The sequence below is a fragment of the Blennius ocellaris genome, assembly GCF_963422515.1.
Source record: "Blennius ocellaris genome assembly, chromosome: 3".
In the NCBI taxonomy this organism is placed as follows: Eukaryota; Metazoa; Chordata; class Actinopteri; order Blenniiformes; family Blenniidae; genus Blennius; species Blennius ocellaris.
The window spans coordinates 2,040,726-2,065,997 of record NC_137652.1 but is presented as its reverse complement, the minus strand read 5'-3'; the positions used below and the strand labels follow the sequence as shown (position 1 = coordinate 2,065,997).

General features: G+C 50.0%; 1 protein-coding gene across 4 annotated transcripts in view; it reads right to left on the bottom strand.

Annotated features, from left to right (window-relative positions):
• The window catches only part of LOC308128612 (phospholipid-transporting ATPase ABCA1-like), a 35,503-nt gene that overhangs the window by 6,037 nt on the left and 4,194 nt on the right, over positions 1–25,272 (bottom strand). The window contains exons 3-37 of one of the 4 annotated variants that reach the window (XM_080494238.1): positions 24,169–24,262; positions 22,966–23,107; positions 22,753–22,871; positions 18,744–18,865; positions 16,416–16,607; positions 14,858–14,947; positions 10,656–10,899; positions 10,417–10,556; positions 10,224–10,340; positions 8,888–9,082; positions 7,494–7,702; positions 7,223–7,399; positions 6,911–7,133; positions 5,401–5,622; positions 5,094–5,298; positions 4,902–5,012; positions 4,630–4,804; positions 4,412–4,543; positions 4,199–4,338; positions 3,984–4,121; positions 3,621–3,850; positions 3,417–3,489; positions 3,124–3,326; positions 2,964–3,015; positions 2,757–2,870; positions 2,469–2,617; positions 2,257–2,381; positions 1,782–1,880; positions 1,461–1,650; positions 1,278–1,372; positions 1,151–1,183; positions 968–1,073; positions 703–777; positions 301–470; positions 22–199 (exon numbers count right to left, since the gene is read on the bottom strand). In XM_080494238.1, coding sequence (XP_080350364.1) covers positions 22–199; positions 301–470; positions 703–777; positions 968–1,073; positions 1,151–1,183; positions 1,278–1,372; positions 1,461–1,650; positions 1,782–1,880; positions 2,257–2,381; positions 2,469–2,617; positions 2,757–2,870; positions 2,964–3,015; positions 3,124–3,326; positions 3,417–3,489; positions 3,621–3,850; positions 3,984–4,121; positions 4,199–4,338; positions 4,412–4,543; positions 4,630–4,804; positions 4,902–5,012; positions 5,094–5,298; positions 5,401–5,622; positions 6,911–7,133; positions 7,223–7,399; positions 7,494–7,702; positions 8,888–9,082; positions 10,224–10,340; positions 10,417–10,556; positions 10,656–10,899; positions 14,858–14,947; positions 16,416–16,607; positions 18,744–18,865; positions 22,753–22,871; positions 22,966–23,107; positions 24,169–24,262 — 5,079 coding nt within the window. Of the gene's footprint in view, positions 1–21; positions 200–300; positions 471–702; positions 778–967; positions 1,074–1,150; positions 1,184–1,277; positions 1,373–1,460; positions 1,651–1,781; positions 1,881–2,256; positions 2,382–2,468; positions 2,618–2,756; positions 2,871–2,963; positions 3,016–3,123; positions 3,490–3,620; positions 3,851–3,983; positions 4,122–4,198; positions 4,339–4,411; positions 4,544–4,629; positions 4,805–4,901; positions 5,013–5,093; positions 5,299–5,400; positions 5,623–6,910; positions 7,134–7,222; positions 7,400–7,493; positions 7,703–8,887; positions 9,083–10,223; positions 10,341–10,416; positions 10,557–10,655; positions 10,900–14,857; positions 14,948–16,415; positions 16,608–18,743; positions 18,866–22,752; positions 22,872–22,965; positions 23,108–24,168; positions 24,263–25,272 lie in introns of all 4 variants that reach the window. The other 3 variants (XM_080494239.1, XM_080494236.1, XM_080494237.1) reach the window with 3 other exon arrangements.

The window sequence follows — 25,272 nt, the reverse complement described above, 5'->3', positions numbered from 1 at the left end:
AGCGAGAGAGAAGAGTCTCACCATGTCCCAGACGAAGTTGGCCAGCCAGTAGAGGAAGGGCTGCACGCCGCTGATGAACTGCATGTGCTTGGCCTTGTTCACCCTCTCCTGGATGAGGAAGACCACGAAGCTGGCCGGGACGAAGGACATGGCGAAGATCACGCAGATGGACACCAGCACGTCCACCGACGTTGTCATCCTGGTGAGGAGGAACGGGGAAACACACGCTTGTGAGAACATGAAAAAAAAAAAAGAAGAAGAAGCACCAACACCCTGAAGCTTCCAGACGGTGAGACTCACAGCGCCACCTGCGACAGCTGCTCCTTGGTGAGGTTCAGAGGGTGATTGAAGGCCGTGATGCCAAACCTGCTGGGGTCTTTTCCTGCCGGCAGACTCGCCCGCAGGATGCCGTTATTCATCACGTTGAGGAAGGAGCCGATGCTGTGCCAGCCCTTGTTGTTGAACCAGATCTGCAGGCAGGAGAAGGGGAGAGCTCAGTGGAGAGGACAAGCAGAGCAGCTCCTCCACAACACACACTGACACACGGTGGTCAGTTAAGGTTCAATATCTGCAGCGAAGCAGAAATCAGTCAAACTGCTTATCGAGTGAGTGAACGACATGGCGTGAACATCCAGGGTCTAACGGCCAAACGCAGCCGCCAGATGTCGTGCAACCAGCGTCTGCAGGGGGGCGTGAGCTCACCTTCACGTTATTGTTGGTGTCCAGTCCCTGGATAAAACTGGAGAGGCTGCGGAAGAAGCGATCCGATGCAGTTCCCTGGGGGACGGGCGAGGCAGGCAGAGAGAGAGAGAGAGAGAGAGAGAGAGAGAGAGAGAGAGAGAGAGAGAGAGGATGAGTTTACAGCAGCTTTAACAGAAGAACACGAGTCTCAGTCGGCTGTTTTCTCGTGTTCTTGACCTGAACACTCTACCGCCGTACGTCTATATAAAGCGATAAAGGCTCTTACTCTGTCGAGACGGAAACGTCTCCTCAGCTGAGCGATGGCGTCGTCGACGCCATCTTTATGGGACAGAAGCTGAGATCGTCTGGCGCCCAGTGAGAATCCGCCATACCTGTGAGAGAGCAGAGTGTCAGAACCAAAACGCAGACGAACCATCGAACCATCGACGCGTCACGTCGGCTGACGTACCTGAACTCGTTGACCCAGATCTTGTTCTTCAGGCTGTCGAGAGAGGAAAATAAAAAGTTCACCGCTCGGTCCAGATGTGTCTGAATTCACAGAACAGCCACGGGCTGCGGTTAAACATGACATCCACCTCTTTCCAATGATCTGCGCGTAGGTCTTGACCAGATAGTCCGACACGTTTCGGCCCGTCAGGTTCTGCAGGGTGCCTTTGTCACTGATCTTCATCTGCATACGAGTGAAAACAGGAAACTGAATGTTTTGCCGTTCCTCGTCCGAGTCGCGTCTCAGTGTCTCTGGACGATTGGCCACTGACCTGCGGCGGCGGCAGTCCTCCGGCTCCTGCTGGACACTCCGGCAGCATCCTCTTCCGCCCGCCACAGCTGCACTCGCACAGCGGGGACGGGTTCTCCATGGTCCAGTTGCCCCGGTCAAACATGTCCCTCACGCTCTGAGGCACCTCGGGAAGCTGCCAGTCGTCTTCCACGGCGTTGCAGGGAGCGTCTCTGCAGCACAACAGGGGGAACTTGGAATAAACTCAAGATTCACAAGTTGTTTTGACGGAACTTAACATGCACAAGTGATTGTAGTTCTTAAAACACCACAATGCACGGTGACTTTTCTCCTCAGAACGTACATGATGGGTTCTTCTTCCATGCAGCGTGTTCCAAAGCCTGGTTGTTCTGTCAGAGCGCTCAGCAGCTTGTTGTTATGAGGGTCTTCAGGGATGTCGTTGCTGCAAAGATAGAATAAACAACTTGTATTTAGTATAAGAATACATATATAGAAACCACGATGAAGCACACAGAAACTCACAGTTCCTCCACATCATAAATAATCCATTTCCTCTAGCAGCTGTGTTGAGAGCCTTTGGTAAGAGTTTAAAATAGCGGCAGGTCAGAATAACCCTTTACATCTTTAATGGCTTGTGGCTGGAAATAATGTGGTTATTTGAAAATTCTGCCTGTTTGTTTTGTTTTTTTACAGGTGAAGAAAAGATGTGACTAAATTGAATTGAAAGTTAAAAACTGCTTTATTGAAATAAAAAAAATTAATTGTAAAAGAATTCAATGTAGAGGAGTTTTTTACCGTCCCACAATAAGAGCTCTCACCTGATGAAGGTGAACTGCTCTCCATACATGCTGGGATCCAGCGCCAGACTGGGGTATTTTCCGAAGGGCGGTACAATCAGGCTGAACACCAGGGCGATGCAGACAAACACCGCTGGAAGAACGATCTGAAACAAACCAGGGGACCGTTCACGTGTTACAGCTGCACCGCCGGGCTGAGAGCTTCATACAGGGACGATCCGGCGTCAGCTCACCTGAGCAAAGACGCCTTTCCTGGAGCGCCGGGCGTAGAGGAATCGCTTCCAGAGCAGGGCGACGAACTGCTGCCTCTTCAGACTCCATCCCTTCACCTGGTAGGAACCTTTGCCGTCGCTTCCCCCGAGCCAGTCGGTCTCACGGGATTCTGCAACACAAACATCACAACGCCAGTGAGCGAATCTCCTCTTCTCATATCGGCACTTCAAAAAAAAAAAAAAAGATCTTAAAACCAGTTTTATTTATCTGAAGGGTTGTAAGTGAATTTCTGAAGCTATCGGTTCTACCTGGGTCACCTTCAGAGTCGTTGAAGTCAAAGTCGTCCTCGGTGAACGGCTTCAGGCAGCTCTGGTGGTCGCCGAACGCGTGGCGGCGGCGCGTCCTGGTCGGTACGACGCCGTCTGCAGGGGGACGCCGGTAAAGAGTCTTCATTCACTGCACTTGGATGTCAAAGTGAAAAAAGAGTGGCGGCAGCGTTAGAGAACGCCTCTCACCTGAAAGCTCAACAGAATCCACTCCACTGTCTTCAGCCACTTTCAGGAAAATCTGCCGAGACGAAGAGAAGACGTGGAATCAGGACGACGCCAGAACATCTGGACGAAAATGCAGTGAAACATTCTACACGTTCTCCTTCACAGCTGCGTCGCTCCTCACCTCCTCCAGGGTGGTGTCAGATATTCCATAGCTGGAGATTCCCAGGTCGGTCAGACGGTCGTCCAGCTCGTGGAACAGTTCCACGAAGGCTCCGTCTTTAGCCGACTGGTAGGGCAGCACGTAGGTGAGCTCGTGTCCCAGGTCCTCCACCAGCCGAGCCTCCGAGACGTGCTTGAAGATCACATTGGAGATGAGGGAGACATCTGGAGGGAAGACGAGCGCAGACGAGGGTGAGAGGATTTCCTCCATGTTTTCTTCTCGACGCAGAATCAGTTGATCTTCTGCTTTCCTACCGATGGTGGTGGTTTCACTCTCGGGCTCGCTGCCCAGGCCGGCGTCTGAACTGCTCTCTGACACACTGTCCTCCTGGGTGGAACACAAACCCAAACAGATTCACACACACGAGCAAAGCTTCAGCAGATCCTTGACAGATGGAGCAGATATGTTGTTCATCCAGCAACGACAGTCCAGAGTGTTTCATGTTGCGTCCGCCTTGCCTTCTCGGGCTTCTTGCTGTAGGACACCGTGCTGGCAGAATTCCTGCAGGACTGCAGCGTCAGGTCGTAGTCTCTCTTGACCAGGGTGAGGTAGTAGCCCGTCCCCAGCTGGGTCTTCAGGAAGAGGGAGGAGCCGACGCAGCAGAGCTTCCCGTGGGAGATGATGGCGATGCGGTCGCCCAGGATGTCGGCCTCGTCCATGTGGTGAGTCGAAAGGATGATGGTTCGGCCTGGGCGACGGAGAGAACGCAGCAGATTCCCTTTATTTACGACTTTTGAGGGTATAATACTGGACCGTACATCCAAACAACAACTAAGACCACATGAGCAGATGACTGCTGACTAAAGACGAGTTATATTCACCCTGTCTGTATTTGAGGAGCAGGTCCCAGATCCCTCGGCGAGCGTAGGGGTCGACACCGGCGGTGGGTTCGTCCAGGATCACAACCTTTGAGCCGCCGACAAAAGCCAAAGCAACCGACAGCTTCCTCTGCATCCCACCTGGAGCACAACGGGAAAGTAAAGTCGGGCCCAACTCCATCTAGCGGACACGAAGGGTTTCTGGACCGGAGACCGACCGGACAGGGTGCTGGTGCGGGATCCACGTTTGTGAGGCAGACCGACGTCGTTCACGATCTGCTCCATCTCGGCCTTCACCTTCTCCTCCGGGAGGCCCTTCAGACGGCCGTAGAACCAGATGTGCTCCTCCACCGTCAGCCTGCATCACCAGAACCGTGATCAACGATCCGCACTCAACCTGCACCAGACCTTCTGTTGTTGCTCATACGTACATGCTGAAGAGAACGTTGTGCTGAGGACAGACCCCGAGGTTCTGCCGGATGGTGCTCAGTTCATTGCGGATGTCTTTGCCCAGGATGTAGGCCGTTCCGGAGGTGGGGGGGAACAGCCCCGTCAGGATGGACCTGCGAACCAACGCAGAGTTACTCACCCGGCTTCGACAACCTCGCTCATGAACCCGCACGTATTTGAACTGTCGCTTCAATCTTACATTGTTGTGGTCTTGCCAGCGCCGTTGTGTCCCAGGAAGGACGTGATCTGTCCCTCGTAGAACCTCAGGCTCAGGCCGTCCACGGCCAGCTTGTTGCCATGGCTGTACACCTTCACCAGGTTCTCAATGTAAACGCCGGGATCGATGTGGCCGGGTTCCTCCTCGATGCACACCGCTGTGGGCGAGAGAAGAAGAACTGCGGTAAGAGTCTGATAAATAATGGCTTGAATCTTAACGGACTAATAAATCACAGCAGAGAACAGGAGGTGTACCTTCAGCATTGCCTTTCTTTGACAGTGGGGTGGAAAGATTGTTTTCCTTCTCTCCACACCAGTAGGTTCTGGTGAAAGGGAAGTACCAGGGCCTGGGGATCCCATACTGACCTGTGAGGGAACCACATGACCGTGAAAAAACTGTCCATCTTCAGAAGAGCCTCACAGCTATGATGCCTGAACGTGACTCACCGGGAAACACGGCTTCGATGTACCAGGTCATCACGCCGTACAGCACGGCGTCGAACAGCATGAGGCAGATGGAGGTGGTCAGGTTGTAGCTGTCTCCCTCCAGAGGACTGGCGAGGAGGTTGGACCACTGGATTCCCACGCCTTGCTCCTCGAACAGGGCGAAATACTCGCAGCCGAACCCAAAAGCCACAGGAGACAGCAGACTCTGCAAAAAGAAAGAAGATCGTTTATGTGACTGATAGAAAACGTCGGTCTGGATCCAACAGGGAAGCAGGGAAACGAGTATCGTTGAATTTCGGTCACGCACCACCACCACTTTGGCTCCGAAGCCGACGTAGTCCTGCCAGGCCACGCAGAGCACGTAGGGCAGGTAGAGGGTGAAGTATATGATGCCGCCGCAGGCCGCCGCCAGGTTGGCGCGAGAAAACAAGGTGCTGATGAGGAAGCACTGCATGATGGTTACCACGCCGAAGGAGCCCAGGAAGAGGAAGACCACGCCCGGGTCGCTGTAAGGCAGCAGGTTGCCCATCTGAGGAAACATGGAAGATAAATGAAGAGGCAGAAGGCCATGACAGGCGAAGGTGAGGGTGAAGGTGAGGGTGAGGGTGAGGGTGAGGGTGAGGGTGAGGGTGAAGGTGAAGGTGAAGGTGAGGGTGAAGATGAGGGTGAGGGGGAGGGTGAGGGTGAAGATGAGGATGAGGGTGAGGGTGAGGGTGAGGGTGAGGGTGAGGGTGAAGGTGAGGGTGAAGGTGAAGATGAGGGTGAAGGTGAGGGTGAGGGTGAGGGTGAAGGTGAGGGTGAGGGTGAGGGTGAGGGTGAAGGTGAAGGTGAAGGTGAGGGTGAGGGTGAGGGTGAGGGTGAAGGTGAGGGTGAAGGTGAGGGTGAGGGTGAGGGTGAGGGTGAAGGTGAAGATGAGGGTGAGGGTGAGGGTGAAGGTGAAGGTGAAGGTGAAGGTGAAGGTGAAGGTGAGGGTGAGGGTGAGGGTGAGGGTGAAGGTGAGGGTGAAGGTGAGGGTGAGGGTGAGGGTGAGGGTGAAGGTGAAGATGAGGGTGAGGGTGAGGGTGAAGATGAGGGTGAGGGTGAAGGTGAAGATGAGGGTGAGGGTGAGGGTGAAGGTGAGGGTGAGGGTGAGGGTGAGGGTGAGGGTGAAGATGAGGGTGAGGGTGAAGGTGAAGATGAAGGTGAGGGTGAGGGTGAGAGTGAGGGTGAGGGTGAGGGTGAGGGTGAAGATGAGGGTGAGGGTGAGGGTGAGGGTGAAGATGAGGGTGAGGGTGAGGGTGAAGATGAGGGTGAGGGTGAAGGTGAAGGTGAGGGTGAAGGTGAAGATGAGGGTGAGGGTGAGGGTGAGGGTGAAGGTGAGGGTGAGGGTGAGAGTGAGGGTGAGGGTGAGGGTGAGGGTGAGGGTGAAGGTGAAGATGAGGGTGAGGGTGAGGGTGAGGGTGAAGATGAGGGTGAGGGTGAGGGTGAGGGTGAAGATGAGGGTGAGAGTGAGGGTGAGGGTGAGGGTGAGGGTGAAGATGAGGGTGAGGGTGAGGGTGAAGGTGAGGGTGAGGGTGAAGGTGAAGGTGAAGGTGAGGGTGAAGGTGAAGATGAGGGTGAGGGTGAGGGTGAAGGTGAAGGTGAGGGTGAGGGTGAGAGTGAGGGTGAGGGTGAGGGTGAAGATGAGGGTGAGGGTGAGGGTGAGGGTGAAGATGAGGGTGAGGGTGAGGGTGAGGGTGAAGATGAGGGTGAGAGTGAGGGTGAGGGTGAGGGTGAGGGTGAAGGTGAAGATGAGGGTGAGGGTGAGGGTGAGGGTGAAGGTGAGGGTGGACGCCCACCTTCAGCAGCAGCAGCAGCAGGGCGGCGCTGATGAGCAGCGGGATCAGGCTGCTGATGAACCAGCTGAGCCACAGGGTGCCGTTGTTCAGTCCCATGATCCTCATGGTCTCCTTGAGCCGCGCCTCCTTCTCGTACACCACGCCCTTGATGATGATGGCCACCGAGTACATCCACGCCAAGGTCATGAACAGAGGCATGGACCGACTCATCACCCGGAGGAAGCTGTGGGGCCGAGAGGAGCAACGTGAGCCGCAAAGCCCGGCGCCGCAGTGGGCGTGGCCAGAGGGGCGTGGCCAGAGGGGCTCTCTTACATGTCGTCCACATAGCAGGGGTACGGCATCTGCTGAATGTAGACGCCTGTCTTCTCTTTGGTGCCGGTGACGGCGCGGATGATTCCCTGCTCAATGACGTCCTGCAGGTAGGAAAATCCCCCCCAGACGTACCGGAGGTCCTCAAAAGGGTCCGCCCTCGGGCCGGGGTCCCAGTACCTGGAGGCGCAGCGCAGAGGAAGGGACGCGTTAGGAAATGGAGACGTTGGCGGAGTCGGCCATCTTGACACGGCGGGCCAGAAGAAGACCTCACCCGTCTTTGATCTTGTTCGTTCTCTCCACGTTGTCGATGTCCATGCGGATTTTGTAGTTGACGTTGGGCGGCAGGTCGGAGCCGTCGCCGTGACGAATGTCGGGAAACACGATGCCGGCCCAGAACTTCTGGTTGTCAAGGAGACCCATGGACTTGTTGACCAGTCGCTCCTCATTGGCTACCGGCTCCAGCTTGTCCAGATTCACACACTGACAAAGGAGACGATGACAGTTACATAACCTGTCCTGAATAAGAGCCACTGAAAGTCACAATGTGTCTGATCCTAATGTTTGTCGTCTCCCTGGAGACTGTTTGGGATCCAGAAATCCAGAAAATCTCCAAAACAATGTAATAAATGCTGACGCAGTTGAGACCAGTTGAAAGAGAGAATCACATGATTTCCCACAGTTGCTTGGAAATGACCAGCGATGAACTCGGCCTGGTTGCACAACGTCTGGCAGCCGCTGCACAACCACACCACAGTTGTGTGGCTGATCTGTTCAGACCTCCTACGCCGTCAGCTGATGCAAACCCACCGCGGCCAGTAAGTCTCCGCTATGCTAATGTGCTCGGAGAGGAAGAATGGAAATCCTGTATGGTGCCAGTTGACGGACTTCTAGGGTTGCATAAAGCCTTGACACAGTTTTCACTGTGAAGCAAATGAACTGAAGACGCATCATGTGACCGTCTTAAACACAAACAAAGCCGGTCGGTCAGAAAGAGTTTAGTCAACGACCTGCTGACACAATCTAGAATCTCCTCGTCGCTTCATCACATCCAGAATACCAAGAAGTCAGATTACAACCTGAGAGTAATTCAATTCTCAAATTTAGTGAGGCGATGATGTCATTAAGTCACGGAATGGAAAACAGAATCATATATTCTGAGGTGTTTTTCATGTAAACTTTATCTGTGAGAGGGTTTTTTCAGGACAACTTGACGAAGAACTTTCTCCACACATCATTTCTCAAGGCTGTAAACCTTGACTAACATCTGGCTCTGCCTTGACGGTGGAAGTTTACCGATGGGAGTCGGCTCCCGGCCAAAGAAAGACAATAATTCACCAAGAGACGAGGCGCTCGGACAAACAACGTTGGTTTTTGAGCTTTTAACGAGCGTGAGGGGACGGAGTGTCCTCGCAGGGCAAGGTTGACAAACGCAGTGACCTGAGTCAGCGCTCACTCTCATTCTTTGAACTGTTTGTTTCTACTGGAACCTTTCTTGCAGTTTTTTTTAAATTTATTTTCCAGACACAACATAAGACCCATATGAATGTAGGTTAACTGGTCCTGCGAACCACACAGTCACATAACGTGAAAGATTAGCGTGTAAACCAAGAGATCCCAACATTCCTGGACCGTGTGTCCCGGGGAGCCGCCGACGTACTGACTGACCTCCATGAAGCGTGAGATGGTCTGTATGGCCTGGTCGGTCTCGTTGAAGACGTCCCTCCAGGTGTGGGCCGTCCCCGCAGGCCGCTGGTCCTCCGAGGCCTTGGACAGGAAGTTGGCCACGTCGGACGCCGTCCACTCGGTGCCCCGGAGCTGCGCGTTCAGGAAGGCGGCGCTGGCGTTGTTCTGGAGCAGCGTCTGAGGGAAAAAAACCCCAAATGTGACTCATCGGAGAAAAATCAATAGCGTGGCTTCTTGTTATTCAGAGAATATGAGAAACTACAGATGGACGAACGTTCCACATTTCTCTGAGTGGAAAAGTGTTTGTGAAGAATCTGCCTGCAGTGGAAAACAGACCGTGGAATAATCAGCAGGTCGCCTTCAGGGTGTTTTGGGTCTTCATTTATTTTCTGTGCCTCTTTGTGGCCCGTGACCTCGTTTTACTGTCATTTGAGACTGAGACTCGCTTATTCAAGCCTCTTTTCAAATTCAATAACTCTCTCATCTCTGATCTTTTTACAGACAGATGAGCCAAATTCATGACGGACGGAAAATTAACTAATTAATGGAATCATGTTGTTGTTGTTTTGAAACCACAACAAGCTTGTTTTTGTTCAATGTATTAATAGAATGAAACAAAACATGCACAGTCTTATTTAAAGGCCCAATTCATCAACTTGATGGATGATTATAATGGAAATTCGTCATTTTCAAACGTATTGAGGGATTTGAGTCAGAAAACGTGTCACTGATCTGCAGTGCCAGATTCCACCAGTAGGTGGCGCAGCTGCTCGTGAAGAACAGAGAACCAGAGATAAACAAAACCTCTCCAGCCAAGAACGTCCTTGTTATGAAACATGTTGTCTTTCAGGGACATTTTCTCTGGAGAACAAGACGGCGACTGTCTGATCCTCGTACAGAGCGACTTTTCAACAACTTCTGGATTTTCTCTTCTGTTCTACAAAGTGTGGACAAACCGTGTGTCACTGCTTCGGGGTGACGTCTGAGAGAAACACTCTTCTAATTCAAACAGAAATGGAGATTATATACTTTGTTTTAGAGCACAAATTGCTACAAGATTGACGTTTAAAAACCATAAGGGCCTTTTGTCAGTTGTTTTATTCTGAAGGCTTTTAAATGTTCAGTTGTTTCCCTTAATCTGAGTTATTTAGTGTTTCCACTGAAACACACAAGCTTTCTTTGCCTTCTCAGCAGCTTCCCGTCTTACATGATAAAATTCTCTGTGGCATTCGGGGCCTTCGTGTAAACATGTCCTGTAAACAGGAAGGGCACCCCCCCCCCCACACACACACACACACACACACATACACACACTCACCCGGACCATGTCCATCTCCTCACTGTCCTCTATGAAGTTCCAGACCTTGGGTCTCATCTCGTCCCACATCCCCCCCAGGTCTCTCAGCACCCCGAGCTCCTGGAACGTCTTGTTGACCTGCAAACAAAACCCGCCGTGGTTCAGAGCGGCACGCCAGGCGCTGGACCTGCGGAGGACGTGTGGCGGGACGTACCTCGTGGATGATCCTCTGAGTGGCCGGGGTGTCGGGGGTGTAGAGGATCTTCCCCATGAGCAGAGGCTTCAGGGCCCTCCAGATCATCCGGGACACGGGGCTGGACTCCAGACTCCTCATCATGCTGTTGCAATAAGGAGCTGAACAAGAAAGACAGACGATACCAGTATTGTCCCGGCCCGTCCCCCCCCCCCCACCGAAGGGGACGTCCGTTGACGCGAGGAGACGCGGACACTCACTGGACGAGTTGTCGTAGGTGGACAGGGGATCGCTGTCGCTGTCGTTGCCGTGGTTACCGAACAGGGCCTTGTAGTTGTTGTCCTCGTACCAGTTGAGGGACTTGATCTTGAGGCCGCCCCCCTCCGGGTGTCCGCAGACGATCCGGGACACGGCCTGGTACATCTGGTTGGGGGATCCAGTGGCGTTGGCCGTCAGGTACAGGATCTCTTTTCGCATGTCCTTCCAACTCTTCATTCCGGCGAGCTGCAGGGCGACACCGGCAGAGTCTCGTTACGGAGCTGGACTCACCGCCCGGGACACGCAGCTTCTTGGACCGGAGACACATGTGGACACGTCTCCTGTGTGACGCTCAACTCGCTGGTTTCAACCACTTGCATTATGGCGCTTCAAGCATTTTTACTGAAATCCTTTGAGGTTGTACATCAAAGTACATATAAAGCTAGTAAAGGAAGTCAGTGGACCATCAGTCGGTCATTATTGTGATTCAGCAGGACGTATAAAGTTTAATCAGAGTATTTTCTATTCTAGTTCTATTCTAGTTTCCGTCTGCAGGAAATCTCAGCGACGTGTGAAGAGAAGAAGTCAAATCACACGTTTCCCTCCAGGCGAAGGGCTTTTATACGACCAGGAGTCGTGGACCTGAAGGGAAGGAGGAGACGCTCGGCACCGGGACGCCTGCATGACGGAGATAAATATAACTGCTGGGCCCCGGCCTATCAGTGTGTGTGTGTGTGAGTGTGTGTGTGTGTGTGTGTGTGTGTGTGTGTGTGTGTGTGTGTGTGTTGCAGTTTATAATAAAATACCAGGAATCTGGAGGTTTTCATTCACAACAGGTTGAAACTCTTGGTAAATTAGTAGAAACTCTCCTGCTTTCGAGCTCAGGTTGATCAGAAACATATATTTATATTTATATTTATATTGGTGTGAGCTCCAGGTCAGGAGACACGTCGTCACTAAACACATTCAAATGTGGAGACGCAATTAATGTCCCCGAGTGAGGAGGGATGGGGACGGAGAGAGAGAGGAGGGACGGAGAGAGAGAGGAGGGATGGAGAGAGAGAGGAGGGACGGGGATGGAGAGGAGGGACAGGGACAGAGAGAGAGAGGAGGGATGGGGACAGAGAGAGAGGATGGACGGAGAGAGAGATAGGAGGGACAGGGACGGAGAGAGAGAGGAGGGACGGGGACAGAGAGAGAGAGGAGGGACGGGGACAGAGAGAGAGAGGAGGGACGGGGACAGAGAGAGAGAGGAGGGACGGGGACAGAGAGAGAGGAGGGACAGAGAGAGAGAGAGAGAGGAGGGACGGAGAGAGAGATAGGAGGGACAGGGATGGAGAGAGAGAGGAGGGACGGGGACGGAGAGAGAGAGGAGGGATGGAGACGGAGAGAGAGAGGAGGGTGAAGAGGGAGGAAGGGTCTGGAGATGAAAGTGAACTTGAAGTCTTCAAATAAAATCAAGCTAGAAAGAGAGATTCTAGTGTATAGTCAAGTATGAACGAGTGTATGTGTGATGTCTTGTCTTAGGGTCATTGTTTGTTTGTTCTTTTTTCTTTGACTTATTTACTCTTTAGTCTTTTCACTTCTTTGTAACTAATCTTATCTGTTTTCCTTTTATTACTTTGTCGTTTCCGTTTTCTTATCTTACAAAAAAAGAAGAAATTATCACAGAAAGTGAAACTGATCAGTGAAATTTCAATAAGTAAAACTGGAAGTAGAAAAAAAGATATAATAGAAAATATATAAGAGATATAAGAGAAAATGTAGCGAGATGAGAAAAGTGTGTGAAAGGTCACCGAGGAACAGGAAGTGGAAGTGAACTGAGAAACATGGGAACTGAAGAAAGGTTACTGTCGGTCACACACACACACACACACACACACACACACACACACACACACACACACACACACACACACACACACACACACACACACACACACACACACCAGCGGTGACGTGCCGTGACAAGTTCTGTTTGCCCAGTTTCAGGACACTTAACACTTTTATTGCTGATCGTTGTAAACAAACACAGCGACTCGTCTTCTGAACTCGTTTTGGCTTCAAGCCAAACATTCAGACGTTTTTAAACCTCGTCGAGCGAACGGAAGTCAGAACTGATGTCCTTCTGCTCGGCGGCAGCCACATCAAACAGTACATCAAGTACTGTGTGCGTGTGTGTGTGTGTGTGTGTGTGTGTGTGTGTGTGTGTGTGTGTGTGTGAGCGTGACTCTGTGCTGAAAATGCTTCAGTTATGACTAAATTAATGTGTCATCTCCCTGTTGGGCTGGTTGTCATGTTAGTTTGGGAGAAACGAGGTGAGTCACACACACACACACACACACACACACACACACACACACACACACACACACGCACGCACACACACAATGAGGTCATTAAAGTTCAAGCGGCTGCTTGAAAGAAGAAGAAAGAATATTTTAAATACATTTCCATCACAATGTGATCCGTTTTGGAGTTTCAGAATAAAGTCGCACTGAAAATGTTAAAATGACGCAGAGCTTATTATTAAAGTTTATATAAAACCCCTCTTTGCTTTACTAAGTACAACATGAAGAGAGAAAGTCACAAATGTTTAAAAAAAAAAGTGCCTTGACTGAAATTAAATGGTTTTTTCTGAGTGGCTTAATAATGTTTGTAAGATTAGATGATGACTGAGTCATGACTGTAATTATGACTTTCTCATAACTTAGTGAGATTTTAGATATAAACTCTTGCTTCGCCTCGAGGAAACAATCTCATTACACTCAGGATCTAAAGGCTGAGTAATTTAGTGATTATCACCAAACCAAAATCAAAATTCAATTCAAACTTTACATTCAAAAGTTGTCTTGAAAATGCAGAGTGGAACCACATTTTCCGGTTTCCAAAGCAATAATTGATGTATTTTCACATCCGACATCATCTTTTAACCATCAGACCCTCTGTTGAAAATCACGGATGGATTTTATTGTGAAAGAACATTTAAACGTTGGCTATTTCCGTCTTGCAGCGCTGATAAGCTCTGCAGCCTGCAGGTGATTACTGGTTTGGAAACAGAGGTTACTAAAGTGCATTTGTCCACCAGCAGTATAAATAATCGGCTCCAGACGGAGAAAGAACAAGATATTTTAGTGACGATAAAACTGTGTTGGAACCACAGGAACACTTTGAAATAATCAACATGAGCTCGTTTGAAATAAATAAAAAAAATTAATAAACAATATGGCAAAAGCGTGGATCAAACTGAACAATGGCGATTTCTGTTTGTCGTTTAATTTGAGTAGTATAATAGTATAATGTGTTAGCAGGACGAAGCAGCAGCACACGGTTGCGGGTTGAAGTCCGACTCACTCAGCATCACATGAGAAGCAGAGAAAAGAAGTTTGTGTTGTTTTGTGTTTCAGTCCCAGCAACTGTCCTCGCTGCATTCCAGCGCCCAGGCTCACTTACAGGAGTGTGTGTGTGTGTGTGTGTGTGTGTGTGTCTGTGTGTGTGTGTGTGTGTGTGTGTGTGTGTGTGTGTGTGTGTGTGTGAGGACAGTGCAGCTGGTAAAAGGCTGAGTCAGGCTCCTGTACTATGTACTACCCTGTACTATATACTACCCTGTACTACCCTGTACTATGTACTACCCTGTACTATATACTACCCTGTACTATATACTACCCTGTACTACCCTGTACTATGTACTACCCTGTACTACCCTGTACTACCCTGTACTATGTACTACCCTGTACTACCCTGTACTACCCTGTACTATATACTACCCTGTACTACCCTGTACTATGTACTACCCTGTACTACCCTGTACTATATACTACCCTGTACTACCCTGTACTATGTACTACCCTGTACTACCCTGTACTACCCTGTACGACCCTGTACTATATACTACCCTGTACTACCCTGTACTACCCTGTACTACCCTGTAAGTTGGCGTGCAGCAGCTCTCACTGGCTCTCATGTATTTCTCAGCAGGGATCAAATGTAAAAAGGTAAAAGGAGTCTTTTCAGCAGGTTTCCTCATGAGTCAAAGCTCCGCCGGACGGCGAGGCTCTACTCTGCCCCACCCTGCCTGATTCCTGGTAAGGATTGATTTCCTCCAGACAAACTGCTGACGCCTGGACCTTGGAAACAAACAGCTGGGTTGTGTTTGAACAGAGTGGTTTGCCCTGTGGGGGGGGGGGGGGGGGGGGGGGGTTACCTCCACGGCCAGCGCCCCCAGGCTCTGCAGGAGGCCGTCGGTCGCCGCGGACACCTCCTGGACGATCTTGGGGTCGGACCTCACGTCCTTCTGTGGGACGACACCGGGGAACACAACGTCAGTATACACTCTGGAACGCTCTGGAACGTCACGGCAGGGAAAAACAACATGTGAGGAAAAAGGTTGTTGTTGTTGTTGTTGTTTGGTCGTCTGGAATGAAACGAGTGGAAACGTTGTGGTGTCATGGGGAGAACATCTAGAAAAACCTTCTTATAAAGAGGGTGAGTGAGAGAAAAAGAGAGATTACAGTGTGTAAAAGGTGAGAGAGGGAGGAGGAGGAGGAGGAGGAGGAGGAAGAGGAGGGTGGAGGAGGAGGAAGAGGAGGGTGGAGGAGGAGGAGCAGGAGGAAGAGGAGGAGGAGGAGGAGGAAGAGGAGCAGGAGGAAGAGGGTGGAGGAGGAGGAGGGTGGAGGAGGAGGAGCAGGAGGAGGAGGAGGAGGAGCAGGAGGAGCAGAAGGAGCAGGAGGAGCAGAAGGAGGAGGAGCAGGAGCAGCAGGAGGAGGAGGGTGGAGGAGGAGGAGCAGCAGGAGGAGCAGGAGGAGAAGGAGGAGGGTGGAGGAGGAGGAGCAGGAGGAGGAGGAGGAGGAGGAGGAAGAGGAGGGTGGAGGACGAGGAGCAGGAGGAGGAGGAGGAGGAAGAGGAGGAGGAGCAGGAGGAAGAGGGTGGAGGAGGAGGAGCAGGAGGAGGAGGAGCAGGAGGAGCAGAAGGAGCAGGAGGAGCAGAAGGAGGAGGAGCAGGAGGATCAGGAGCAGCAGGAGGAGGAGGGTGGAGGAGGAGGAGCAGGAGGAGGAGGAAGAGGAGGGTGGAGGAGGAGGAGCAGCAGGAGGAGCAGCAGAAGGAGGAGGAGGAGCAGGTGGAGGAGGAGGAGCAGCAGGAGGAGCAGGAGGAGGAGCAGGAGGAGCAGCAGCAGGAGGAGCAGCAGCAGGAGGAGGAGCATGTGGGGTGACCTAGCCCCCCCGGTGTTCCGTCACTCGCAGGTTGTCGCCTGCTGGAATGTTTGACACCGATAGCAGAAGGTTTGTTTCCTGGACGTCTCTGCTTCGTTCCACCAACTCTTTCTTTATCCTGAGGTTCATAGTGAGTCTCAATCCCTGACAAACACTATCAATCCTTCCTGAGACGTCCTCTCTTGTCTCTTGTCTCTTGTCTCTTGTCTCTTGTCCTGAACCTCATCACGTCTTGTTCCCAGCTTGTTTTTCGTTTTACTCTGGTGACTCACATGAGGTCTCAGGTTTTACAGGGAGGGGGGGGGGGGGGTGTTGTGGAAGAGCCACAGGAAGCAGCAGGAAAAGGTGCTTCTGAACGTGGGGAAGGTTTTTGGGTTCAATCAGCTGGTTGACCTTCAAAAAGTTTTACTTTGAAATCTAACGACAGGAGAACCGTAAGTTCTACTGAGGAACCGTTTCTCCCTCCTTCTGGATCCTCGTCTTCCTGGAAGCTCGAGCTTTTCCTGCCAAACGAGACCTTGTTGGTGTGCTGAGCTCCGAGGGAGGACTCACCCTGATGGGCTTCAGGAAGTCCAGGTTGGACAGGAAGTGGCTCTGGGCCTGGTCCAGCCAGTCGCTGGACGACCTGCAGATGATGTCTTGAGTCATGCGGGAAACGTTGCGGTCGGCGATGTGGACGAAGTCCTCCAGCGGCGTGGCGTTGCAGAGGTCCCGGAGGTGGAAGCCGAAGCCTTTAGTGAGAACCTGGACACACGGGGGGGGGGGACACGGGGGGACACGGTGAGACGGGACGTCACCGTGAGACGAGGCGTCACCGAGAGACACGGTGAGACGGGACGTCACGGTGAGACGAGACGTCACGGTGAGACACGGTGAGACGGGACGTCACCGTGAGACGAGGCGTCACCGAGAGACACGGTGAGACGGGACGTCACGGTGAGACGAGACGTCACGGTGAGACACGGTGAGACGGGACGTCACCGTGAGACGAGGCGTCACCGTGAGACGAGGCGTCACCGTGAGACACGGTGAGACGAGACGTCACGGTGAGACGAGACGTCACGGTGAGACACGATGACGTCTCGTCTCACCGTGAGACACGGTGAGACGAGACGTCACCGTGAGACGAGACGTCACGGTGAGACACGATGACGTCTCGTCTCACCGTGACGTTACGGTGAGACACGGTGAGACGAGACGTCACCGTGAGACACGGTGAGACACGATGACGTCTCGTCTCACCGTGAGACACGGTGAGACGGGACGTCACCGTGAGACGAGACGTCACCGTGAGACACAATGACGTCTCGTCTCACCGTGAGACACGGTGAGACGAGACGTCACCGTGTCTCACCGTGACGTTACGGTGAGACACGGTGAGACGAGACGTCACCGTGAGACACGGTGAGACGAGACGTCACCGTGAGACGAGACGTCACCGTGAGACACAATGACGTCTCGTCTCACCGTGAGACACGGTGAGACGAGACGTCACCGTGAGACACGGTGAGACGAGACGTCAGCGTGAGACGAGACGTCACCGTGAGACACGATGACGTCTCGTCTCACCGTGAGACACGTTGAGACGAGACGTCACCGTGTCTCACCGTGACGTCCCGTCTCACCGTGACGTTACGGTGAGACACGGTGAGACGAGACGTCACTGTGAGACACGGTGAGACGAGACGTCTCACGGTGACGTCTGTCCAGGATTCACAGGACGGACTGAACAACCAACCAGCGATCAGAATTCAGAAAAGATGGAGGGACGTTAAAAACCCCGGTGTGACGTCCTGCTGCAGCCGCGTGACGCAACGAGCTGAACGTACGTGTGTGTGTGTGTGTGTGCGTGTGTGTGTGTTTGTATTTGTGTGTGTGTGTGTGAAAAGAGCTGCCTGACTTCTAAATGTCCTTGGCTGTTCAGTGTTTTGCCATCATGTCTGCCAGACTATGTACTGTACACACACGCACACACACACACACACACACACACACACACACACACACACACACACACACACACACACACACACACACACACACACACACACACACACACACACACACACACACACACACACACACACACACACACACACACACACACACACACACACACACACACACAGATCAAGCAGTCAGTCTGGTTGCTGCAGTGTAAATCTTCTTTATCCTCCCAGAGAGAATTTAAAATCATCATTTTTCCAGTCAAACGTTTTTTTTTGTTTTGTTTTTTTTTTGCGTTTTAATTCTGCCGCTGCTCCTCGGAGCTCCGCCTCCGACCACAATCTGTGACGGTGGAACGGGAATTGGTCTCTGAGCTTCTGTCTCTGCACGTGAGGGGAAATGTGTGTGTGTGTGTGTGTGTGTGTGTGTGGGTCATGTGACTTCCGCCCTCCCAATCAAAAGAACAGGATGATGTGATGGAAGCTGCTGTGGAGGCGGAGCCGGGGAGACCCAGTCCACCAGCTTATTGATCAGGCTGCGTTATGTTTCTGTGTGTGTGTGTGTGTGTGTGTGTGTGTGTGTGTGTGTGTGTGTGTGTGTGTGTTCACACAGGTGGAGATTAAATCACTCATAATGAATAAATACAACTTGATGTGATGAACTGGAGAAAAAGTAAAAACACATTATTTACAGTATCGCCTGCTAGATTTTTTCTTTTTGTTTAAAAAAATGACAAACGGCAAATAACAGACAGGCGACTGCCAAATAGCCAGTACAGACCCCCCCCCCCCCCCCCCCCGGGGTATTAAGAGCTTAGCGGGAGCAGCGGCCCAGCAGAGGCTGTGTTGCTGTTTGTCACTGAGGAGGAGGAGGAGGAGGAGGAGGAGGAGGAGGAGGAGGAGGAGCGACGAAGGCCAATCAAAGAAGCGTCACCTTCTCCAGGTTGACGTCGGCCTCGACGATCTGCTTCAGCGCGTGGCGGGGAAGAGACGCGTTGTGGTGCAGGAAGTGGGACAGCGTCTCGTTGTCTCTCAAGAAGTCCTTCAGCTTGAAACCTGGAGGGGAAAAGTACAGGAGGACGAGGTGAACGACAGGAAACGAAGGAACACGAGACACATCGGGGAAACAGCACGGATCAAAATATGAGCCTTTATTACATAAACTGAATGAATGTCACTTTACACTGGTCAATAATATAATAAATCAGCGTCGATATTGACCCTGTCTTGTTCTATGCTTCTATATTGTTGATTTAATGCCACTTTTCTATCCACTGTATGTTTTGTGATCAATGTTCTGAGTGTTAAACAGATTAAATATAATCTATAAGTATTTTTGCTTTGACCGCCACCATTTCTGCCGTCATTATCAAAAATGTTCTCTATTTTCTCTATAAAAGCACATTGGAATGACTGTAATGTATTTAGAAATGTCTTTTTTTTAATTTAAAAAAAAAAAAAATGAAAAAAAAAAATTCTACTGTCTTTTTTTTAATAAAAAAAAAAATGAAAAAAAAAAAAATTCTACTGACCAAAAAAAAAAAAAAAATCAATACTCAAAACGATGACATTAAAAAATATCATCGTCTTCAGTGACACAAAACCTTCATTTGAATATTAATATAATTTTTTTTCCTTTTTTCTTCTGTATTTGTCTTTTTGTTTTTTCATATATGGACCTGTGTCTGCAATAATAAAGAATATATATATTAACTATAGTGACTTTACAAACACACACACAGTCCTGCGGTGCACACACACACACACACACACACACACACACACACACACACACACACACACACACACACACACACACACACACACACACACACACACACACACACACACAGGAAACACCGCCTCGTCTCATGAGAGGAAGTCAAAGAGAACAAAGTGTCTTCTGGGTGTTTATGCAGCTCGTCTGGCGTCAACCACCACGGCTGTGTGTGTGTGTGTGTGTGTGTGTGTGTGTGTGTGTGTGTGTGTGTGTGTGTGTGTGTGTGTGTGTGTGTGTGTGTGTGTGTGTGTGTGTGACCTGAACCCTCAGTGGCCGGCGACCAGGGAGCAGTAATAAGGTCTAATCAGCGTCCCAGCAGGGAGCCGGAGCTTCCAGACTCCCAGAGTCCTCGAGGACAAACCAGACTGACGCTGAGATAAAACATGAACCTGCTGCTCTGTTTCATCTGCTCTGTGTTTGTTGTTTCTTTAATTCTTATGATCTAAGTGGTTGAAATCCACTCAGAGATCAAGGCCAAAGCCTTTTTCTTTTTTCTTTTTTTAAAGTAGGACAACACAAGAAGTCTTATCTAATGGGGGCTCGTCAGTGTTTGTTTGTGTTGATGGTGGAGGAGTGTGAGGGCAGAACCCCACGTTGACCCTGAGAGGCCTTCACACGTCTCTTCTGCATTAGTTAATCCTGACATAACAGGCCTCAGGAACCCGGCGGCTGCTGGACGGGCTGGTTCCCTGCACAGCAACACGCTCATTTGTTGGCACCACTTTAAAATCACGGCAAATAACAGAGCGTTTAAATGTGACTCTTCAAAGCAGGACGACGGTCGTGCATTTCTGAGACGCCTCATGTCTTTGGCCAGCTGAGCCCGAGGGTGGAGGCTCCATCGCCGGACACACCGCCGCCACACACACACACACCCTCGTGCTTTTAAGAGTTTTTAATGCAAACTCTAAAAGTCTCCACTTTAAAACTTCTGACTGAAAATGTCGTTTTTGAAGGGAGGAAAGTTAAATATCTCAGAAATCCTCACTTGACTTGGACTTTACGCTTTTGTGTTCGGAGAAAAAAGCCAAACGCAGAAGAAAAAGGATTGACGCTGGACTCTTGTTGAATGTTTCAGGTTTGCGTTATAAATAAACCAGGAATCCAATAGACGCAGATTAGAGGTCAATCCCAGGGAAGCTATGTTGGTATCTATAGGCTTAAGACTCATCTCTACCACAAAAACAGTTCGGCGCCTCTTTTCCCTCGCAGGTTAAATGTCCCTGATCCACCAGGTATTAATGAGAGACTCTTTTCATCCAAGCTGTAGTTCTCATGGCGTCTAACCCTAACCCTAACATCTGCAGCAGCTCTGTTCACACTGAGCACCGTCACACATGACAGCTAATTCATCAATTATTAAACTGTGGCCAAAGTCACCAGAGGCACAAAGGCTGTTAGAATTAAATCAACTGCCAATATATAGATATAAATAGTTTTTTAAATATAAATTGAAATTGAAATTAAAATTGTAATTAAAATTGAAATTAAAATTGAAATTAAAATTGATATTAAAATTAAAACTAAATAAACTATTACGAAAGTGCCCAGATGCACAAAAGCTGTTAGAATTAAATGAACTGCCAATATATAAAAAAAAAAATATATATATATATATATATATATATACATATATATAAATTAAAATTAAAATTAAAATTAAAATTAAAATTAAAATTAAAATTAAAATTAAAATTAAAATTAAAATTAAAATTAAAATTAAAATTAAAATTAAAATTAAAATTAAAATTAAATAAACTATGACAAAAGTGCCCAGATGCACAAAAGCTGTGTCAAAATAAAATAAACAAATAAATAAATAAATGAATATTACGTTGCGATGTTATAAAAAGGAGACGGTAAAGACAAAACCATTTGAAGGAACGTCCTCTACGATGATCCAGTAACTCCATTAAACATGGAGAACATTTTTTCAATCGCTCTGATGTACATTTTTTGAGACTGTGCTTTTATTTTGTAGGAGTCGTTCCATACATTTCTGCTGGCAGACTCACTCCACCCTCACATGAGCGTCTGACATGAAACCGGAGCGGCGAGCTGAGCTGATTAGCGAGCGTCAAGACTGGACCCACATGAAGAAGAGCCCGTCTAATCAGACGCCCAGACTTTGCCGAGGTCGGCAGTTTACAGCAGCTTACTGCTGCCAGACCCCATCCTGCAAAGCTTTTCCCCTTATGTATTTGCCTCCGCGGGGGAAAAGCATTATGGGATAGACTTTAATACGTTTCCCGTTGTGTGTTGGCTCCGTGGGGGATTAATGCCGCCGCCGTTTGTTTGTCCCGGTTGCCTTCGTGTCCTTGTGGGAAATATGACTGGAGATTTCCCTTCAGACGCTTCTGCAAATACTGAGCGCTCCAAGGAAATCCAGAAGAAAATCACGAGGACAGACTGAGTTTTCACAGAAGTCAAGTCACTTCAGGACGTTTTCAGCAAGTCCAGAGAAAATTCTCTGTTAGAAAGACGGGACTCTCATGGAGCTTTTCTGACTCAGACATTAGAAATAAGTCTGGAAATATCAGAGAAACTACTAGAAACTACTAGAAACTACTAGAAACTACCAGAAACGACATCACGTGTTTCGTCAGGGACAAGCGTCCTGAGACGAGACAGGAAGTGGAGACATCAGATCTGAGATTAAACATCCACTTCCAGGGTGGCGCACATTTTTCAGTTCTTCCTGCCTCGTCGGTCCCTGAAGAGACGGACCAGCGACGCCCGGGGGGGTGGGGGGTGGGGGGGGGGGGGGTGCACTCCGGCTGGCAGGCAGCGATAAGGAGGCCCCACCCTCCTCGCTAACCTCGGCACCAGGGTTCGAATTACAACGTGGCTTTCGGGGGAGCCCTATTTTCCGATCAGCGTTTTTAGAGCTACCCCTAAATTTTTCAAATTAGGCTTTCAGGGGAGCTCAGGTCCCTTTCAGGGGAGCCCGGCTCCCCTTAGCTCCCCCGTAATTCGAACTCTGCTCGGCACGGACGACACAGTCCAGGAAGTTCGTCTCACTTTCTCACTGCTTCTAAATTCGCTAATCTACATCGGCGCTTCACTGGAGCTCCGATCGTCTCAACCCAAGACGGCCAAAGCAGTCTGGAAGAACAAAACGAACAAACACGTTGTCGGCCGATCGGCCAGGCGAGGTTCTTACGGGCCGTGTTCTTCTGCAGCTTCCTCAGGGCCCTCAGCAGCCCCTTGTAGCCCTCGTAGCTCTTGTCGTTCTGGGAGTAGAGCAGGATCTTCTGGGCGTCGATGAAGAGGCGAGAGATTCTGACCACGTGTGAAGAAACACACAGAAACGTTGAGACGGACCGTGGAGGACGCACGTCCCACAGCGACGACAGCAGACGGAACCTCCACCTACATGGAGTCGTTGAAGTTGCCCACGACGCCGGGGCTCTCGCCGGGCGTGGGGCTCCGGAAGCAGGGGTTGTTGGCGTTGCAGATGATGCCTTGCACCCAGGGCAGGGTCCCCGCCGAGGGCATGGCCTTGTTGGGGAAGTGGCCTGGAGAGAAGGAATCCACTCCAGTCATCAAACATAGTACTTACTTTTACAAAAGAAGATCATCGTACGATATTACCGCCGTTAACGTCGTAAACTCAGAATCATGTGATTACAGAGCGAAACGTTGACCACAACGAAAACTGAACAGAAAACTAGTAGGAACGTGTATTTTTCCGCTGCCATTGAACATTTCTATTGATTTTTTTTTTTTCCAAAGTGTGACTTTATCTCTGCAATGTCAAGGTCTTATCTCAACTCAACTCAACTTTATTTATAAAGCTTTAAGCAGCCAGAGCTGAGACAAAGTGCTGTACATTGAAATAAAAATATGAGAGGCAACATAAAAATATTAAAACAATAAAAACAATAAAAAAGTTAAAGCAATAAAAACAATCAGATGGTAAAACAATAAACAAAACATAAAAAGTTAAAACAATAAAAAACAAACAAACGAAGGCACTAAAACCAGAGCAGAGTCTCCCGCTGAGGTAAAAGCCAAAGAATAAAAATGGGTTTTAAGACGAGTTTTAAATCTGTTTTTTATCTGCTAGTTTTACTTTTCCTGCCGCCTTTAACTGCCGTGAGGAGAAACAACCAATTTACCAAGTTCAATCCATCATATCTGACCTGTGATACTATTATTTACCATCAATTCTCTTGTACTGAACACAATAATACTTTACTGTACTTTATTATACGTTATAACTCAAACCTCTTTTTATCAAAAGCAGAATGCTTCACTTTGGCACTAATTATTTTAATTATCTGCTCGGTACATTTTTAATTTGAAAAGGAGATCGAACCGGTTTTTTTTGGGGTTCAAAGTGTTAAATGGTGGTGAAAGTTTGGAAAGTGGGGGCCAAAGGTCCCTCAGTGGAACAAATATTGACAAATCCTGTGAGGAAAACATGAAATGTGGGACACGTTGGCACTAAATCAACACCGTTTCAACGGAACAACAATTCAATTTGATTAAACAGAATTCATGTGGGGGGGGGAAAAAAATGAAAAAAGGAGAATAATGAGCGTAGAATCACTGAAATGTGGTGAAGAAGACTCACATTGGTGCTGCTCGTAGGGCGGATAGTGGATCCGTACTGAAATCAGGATGAAGAAGATGAACAGCGGCCAGATGATCTCAATCAGCAGCTGAATCTGAGAGGAAAAACGCCGCGACACCAGTCGTCACTACACTTTTATTATCGTCAACACAAAACACACAAACACAAAAACACAAAAACGACGTTTTTAAAGAAATTAATGAGAAAAAACCCCCAATATAACTTGTATGTACGTGTCAGAGCAGTCAGAGGCTGGGCTTCATAATCCTGCTGCGTCTGGCTGAAGAATATGGGTTAATGGGGGAGGGGGGGGCAAAGGGGGGGGGGGTTAATAAGACTATGCGTTGCCCCATATGCTCCATCTGGCCTGAGAGTCTCAGCGTTAAGAACAGACTGGCGGGAAGTGGACTGACGGGAAGTGGACTGGCGGGAAGTGGACTGACAGGAAGTGGACTGGCGGGAAGTGGACTGACGGGAAGTGGACTGACAGAGGGAAGTGGACTGACAGGAAGTGGACTGACGGGAAGTGGACTGGCGGGAAGTGGACTGACGGGAAGTGGACTGGCGGGAAGTGGACTGACAGGAAGTGGACTGGCGGGAAGTGGACTGACGGGAAGTGGACTGACGGGAAGTGGACTGGCAGGAAGTGGACTGGCGGGAAGTGGACTGACGGGAAGTGGACTGACGGGAAGTGGACTGGCGGGAAGTGGACTGACGGGAAGTGGACTGGCGGGAAGTGGACTGGCGGGAAGTGGACTGATGGGAAGTAGACTGACGGGAAGTGGACTGGCGGGAAGTGGACTGGCGGGAAGTGGACTGGCGGGAAGTGGACTGACAGGAAGTGGACTGGCGGGAAGTGGACTGACGGGAAGTGGACTGACGGGAAGTGGACTGGCGGGAAGTGGACTGACGGGAAGTGGACTGACGGGAAGTGGACTGACGGGAAGTGGACTGACGGGAAGTGGATTGGAAGGCAAGCAGCGACAGACGCCACGTTGAGCGGGACAAACGTCCTCACTGTTGTCCTCACGAAGACATTCTGTCCTGCACGTCGGAGGCTGGATTTGACCAACGGGACCTGGAGGGGGTCTGGGGTCTGGGGTC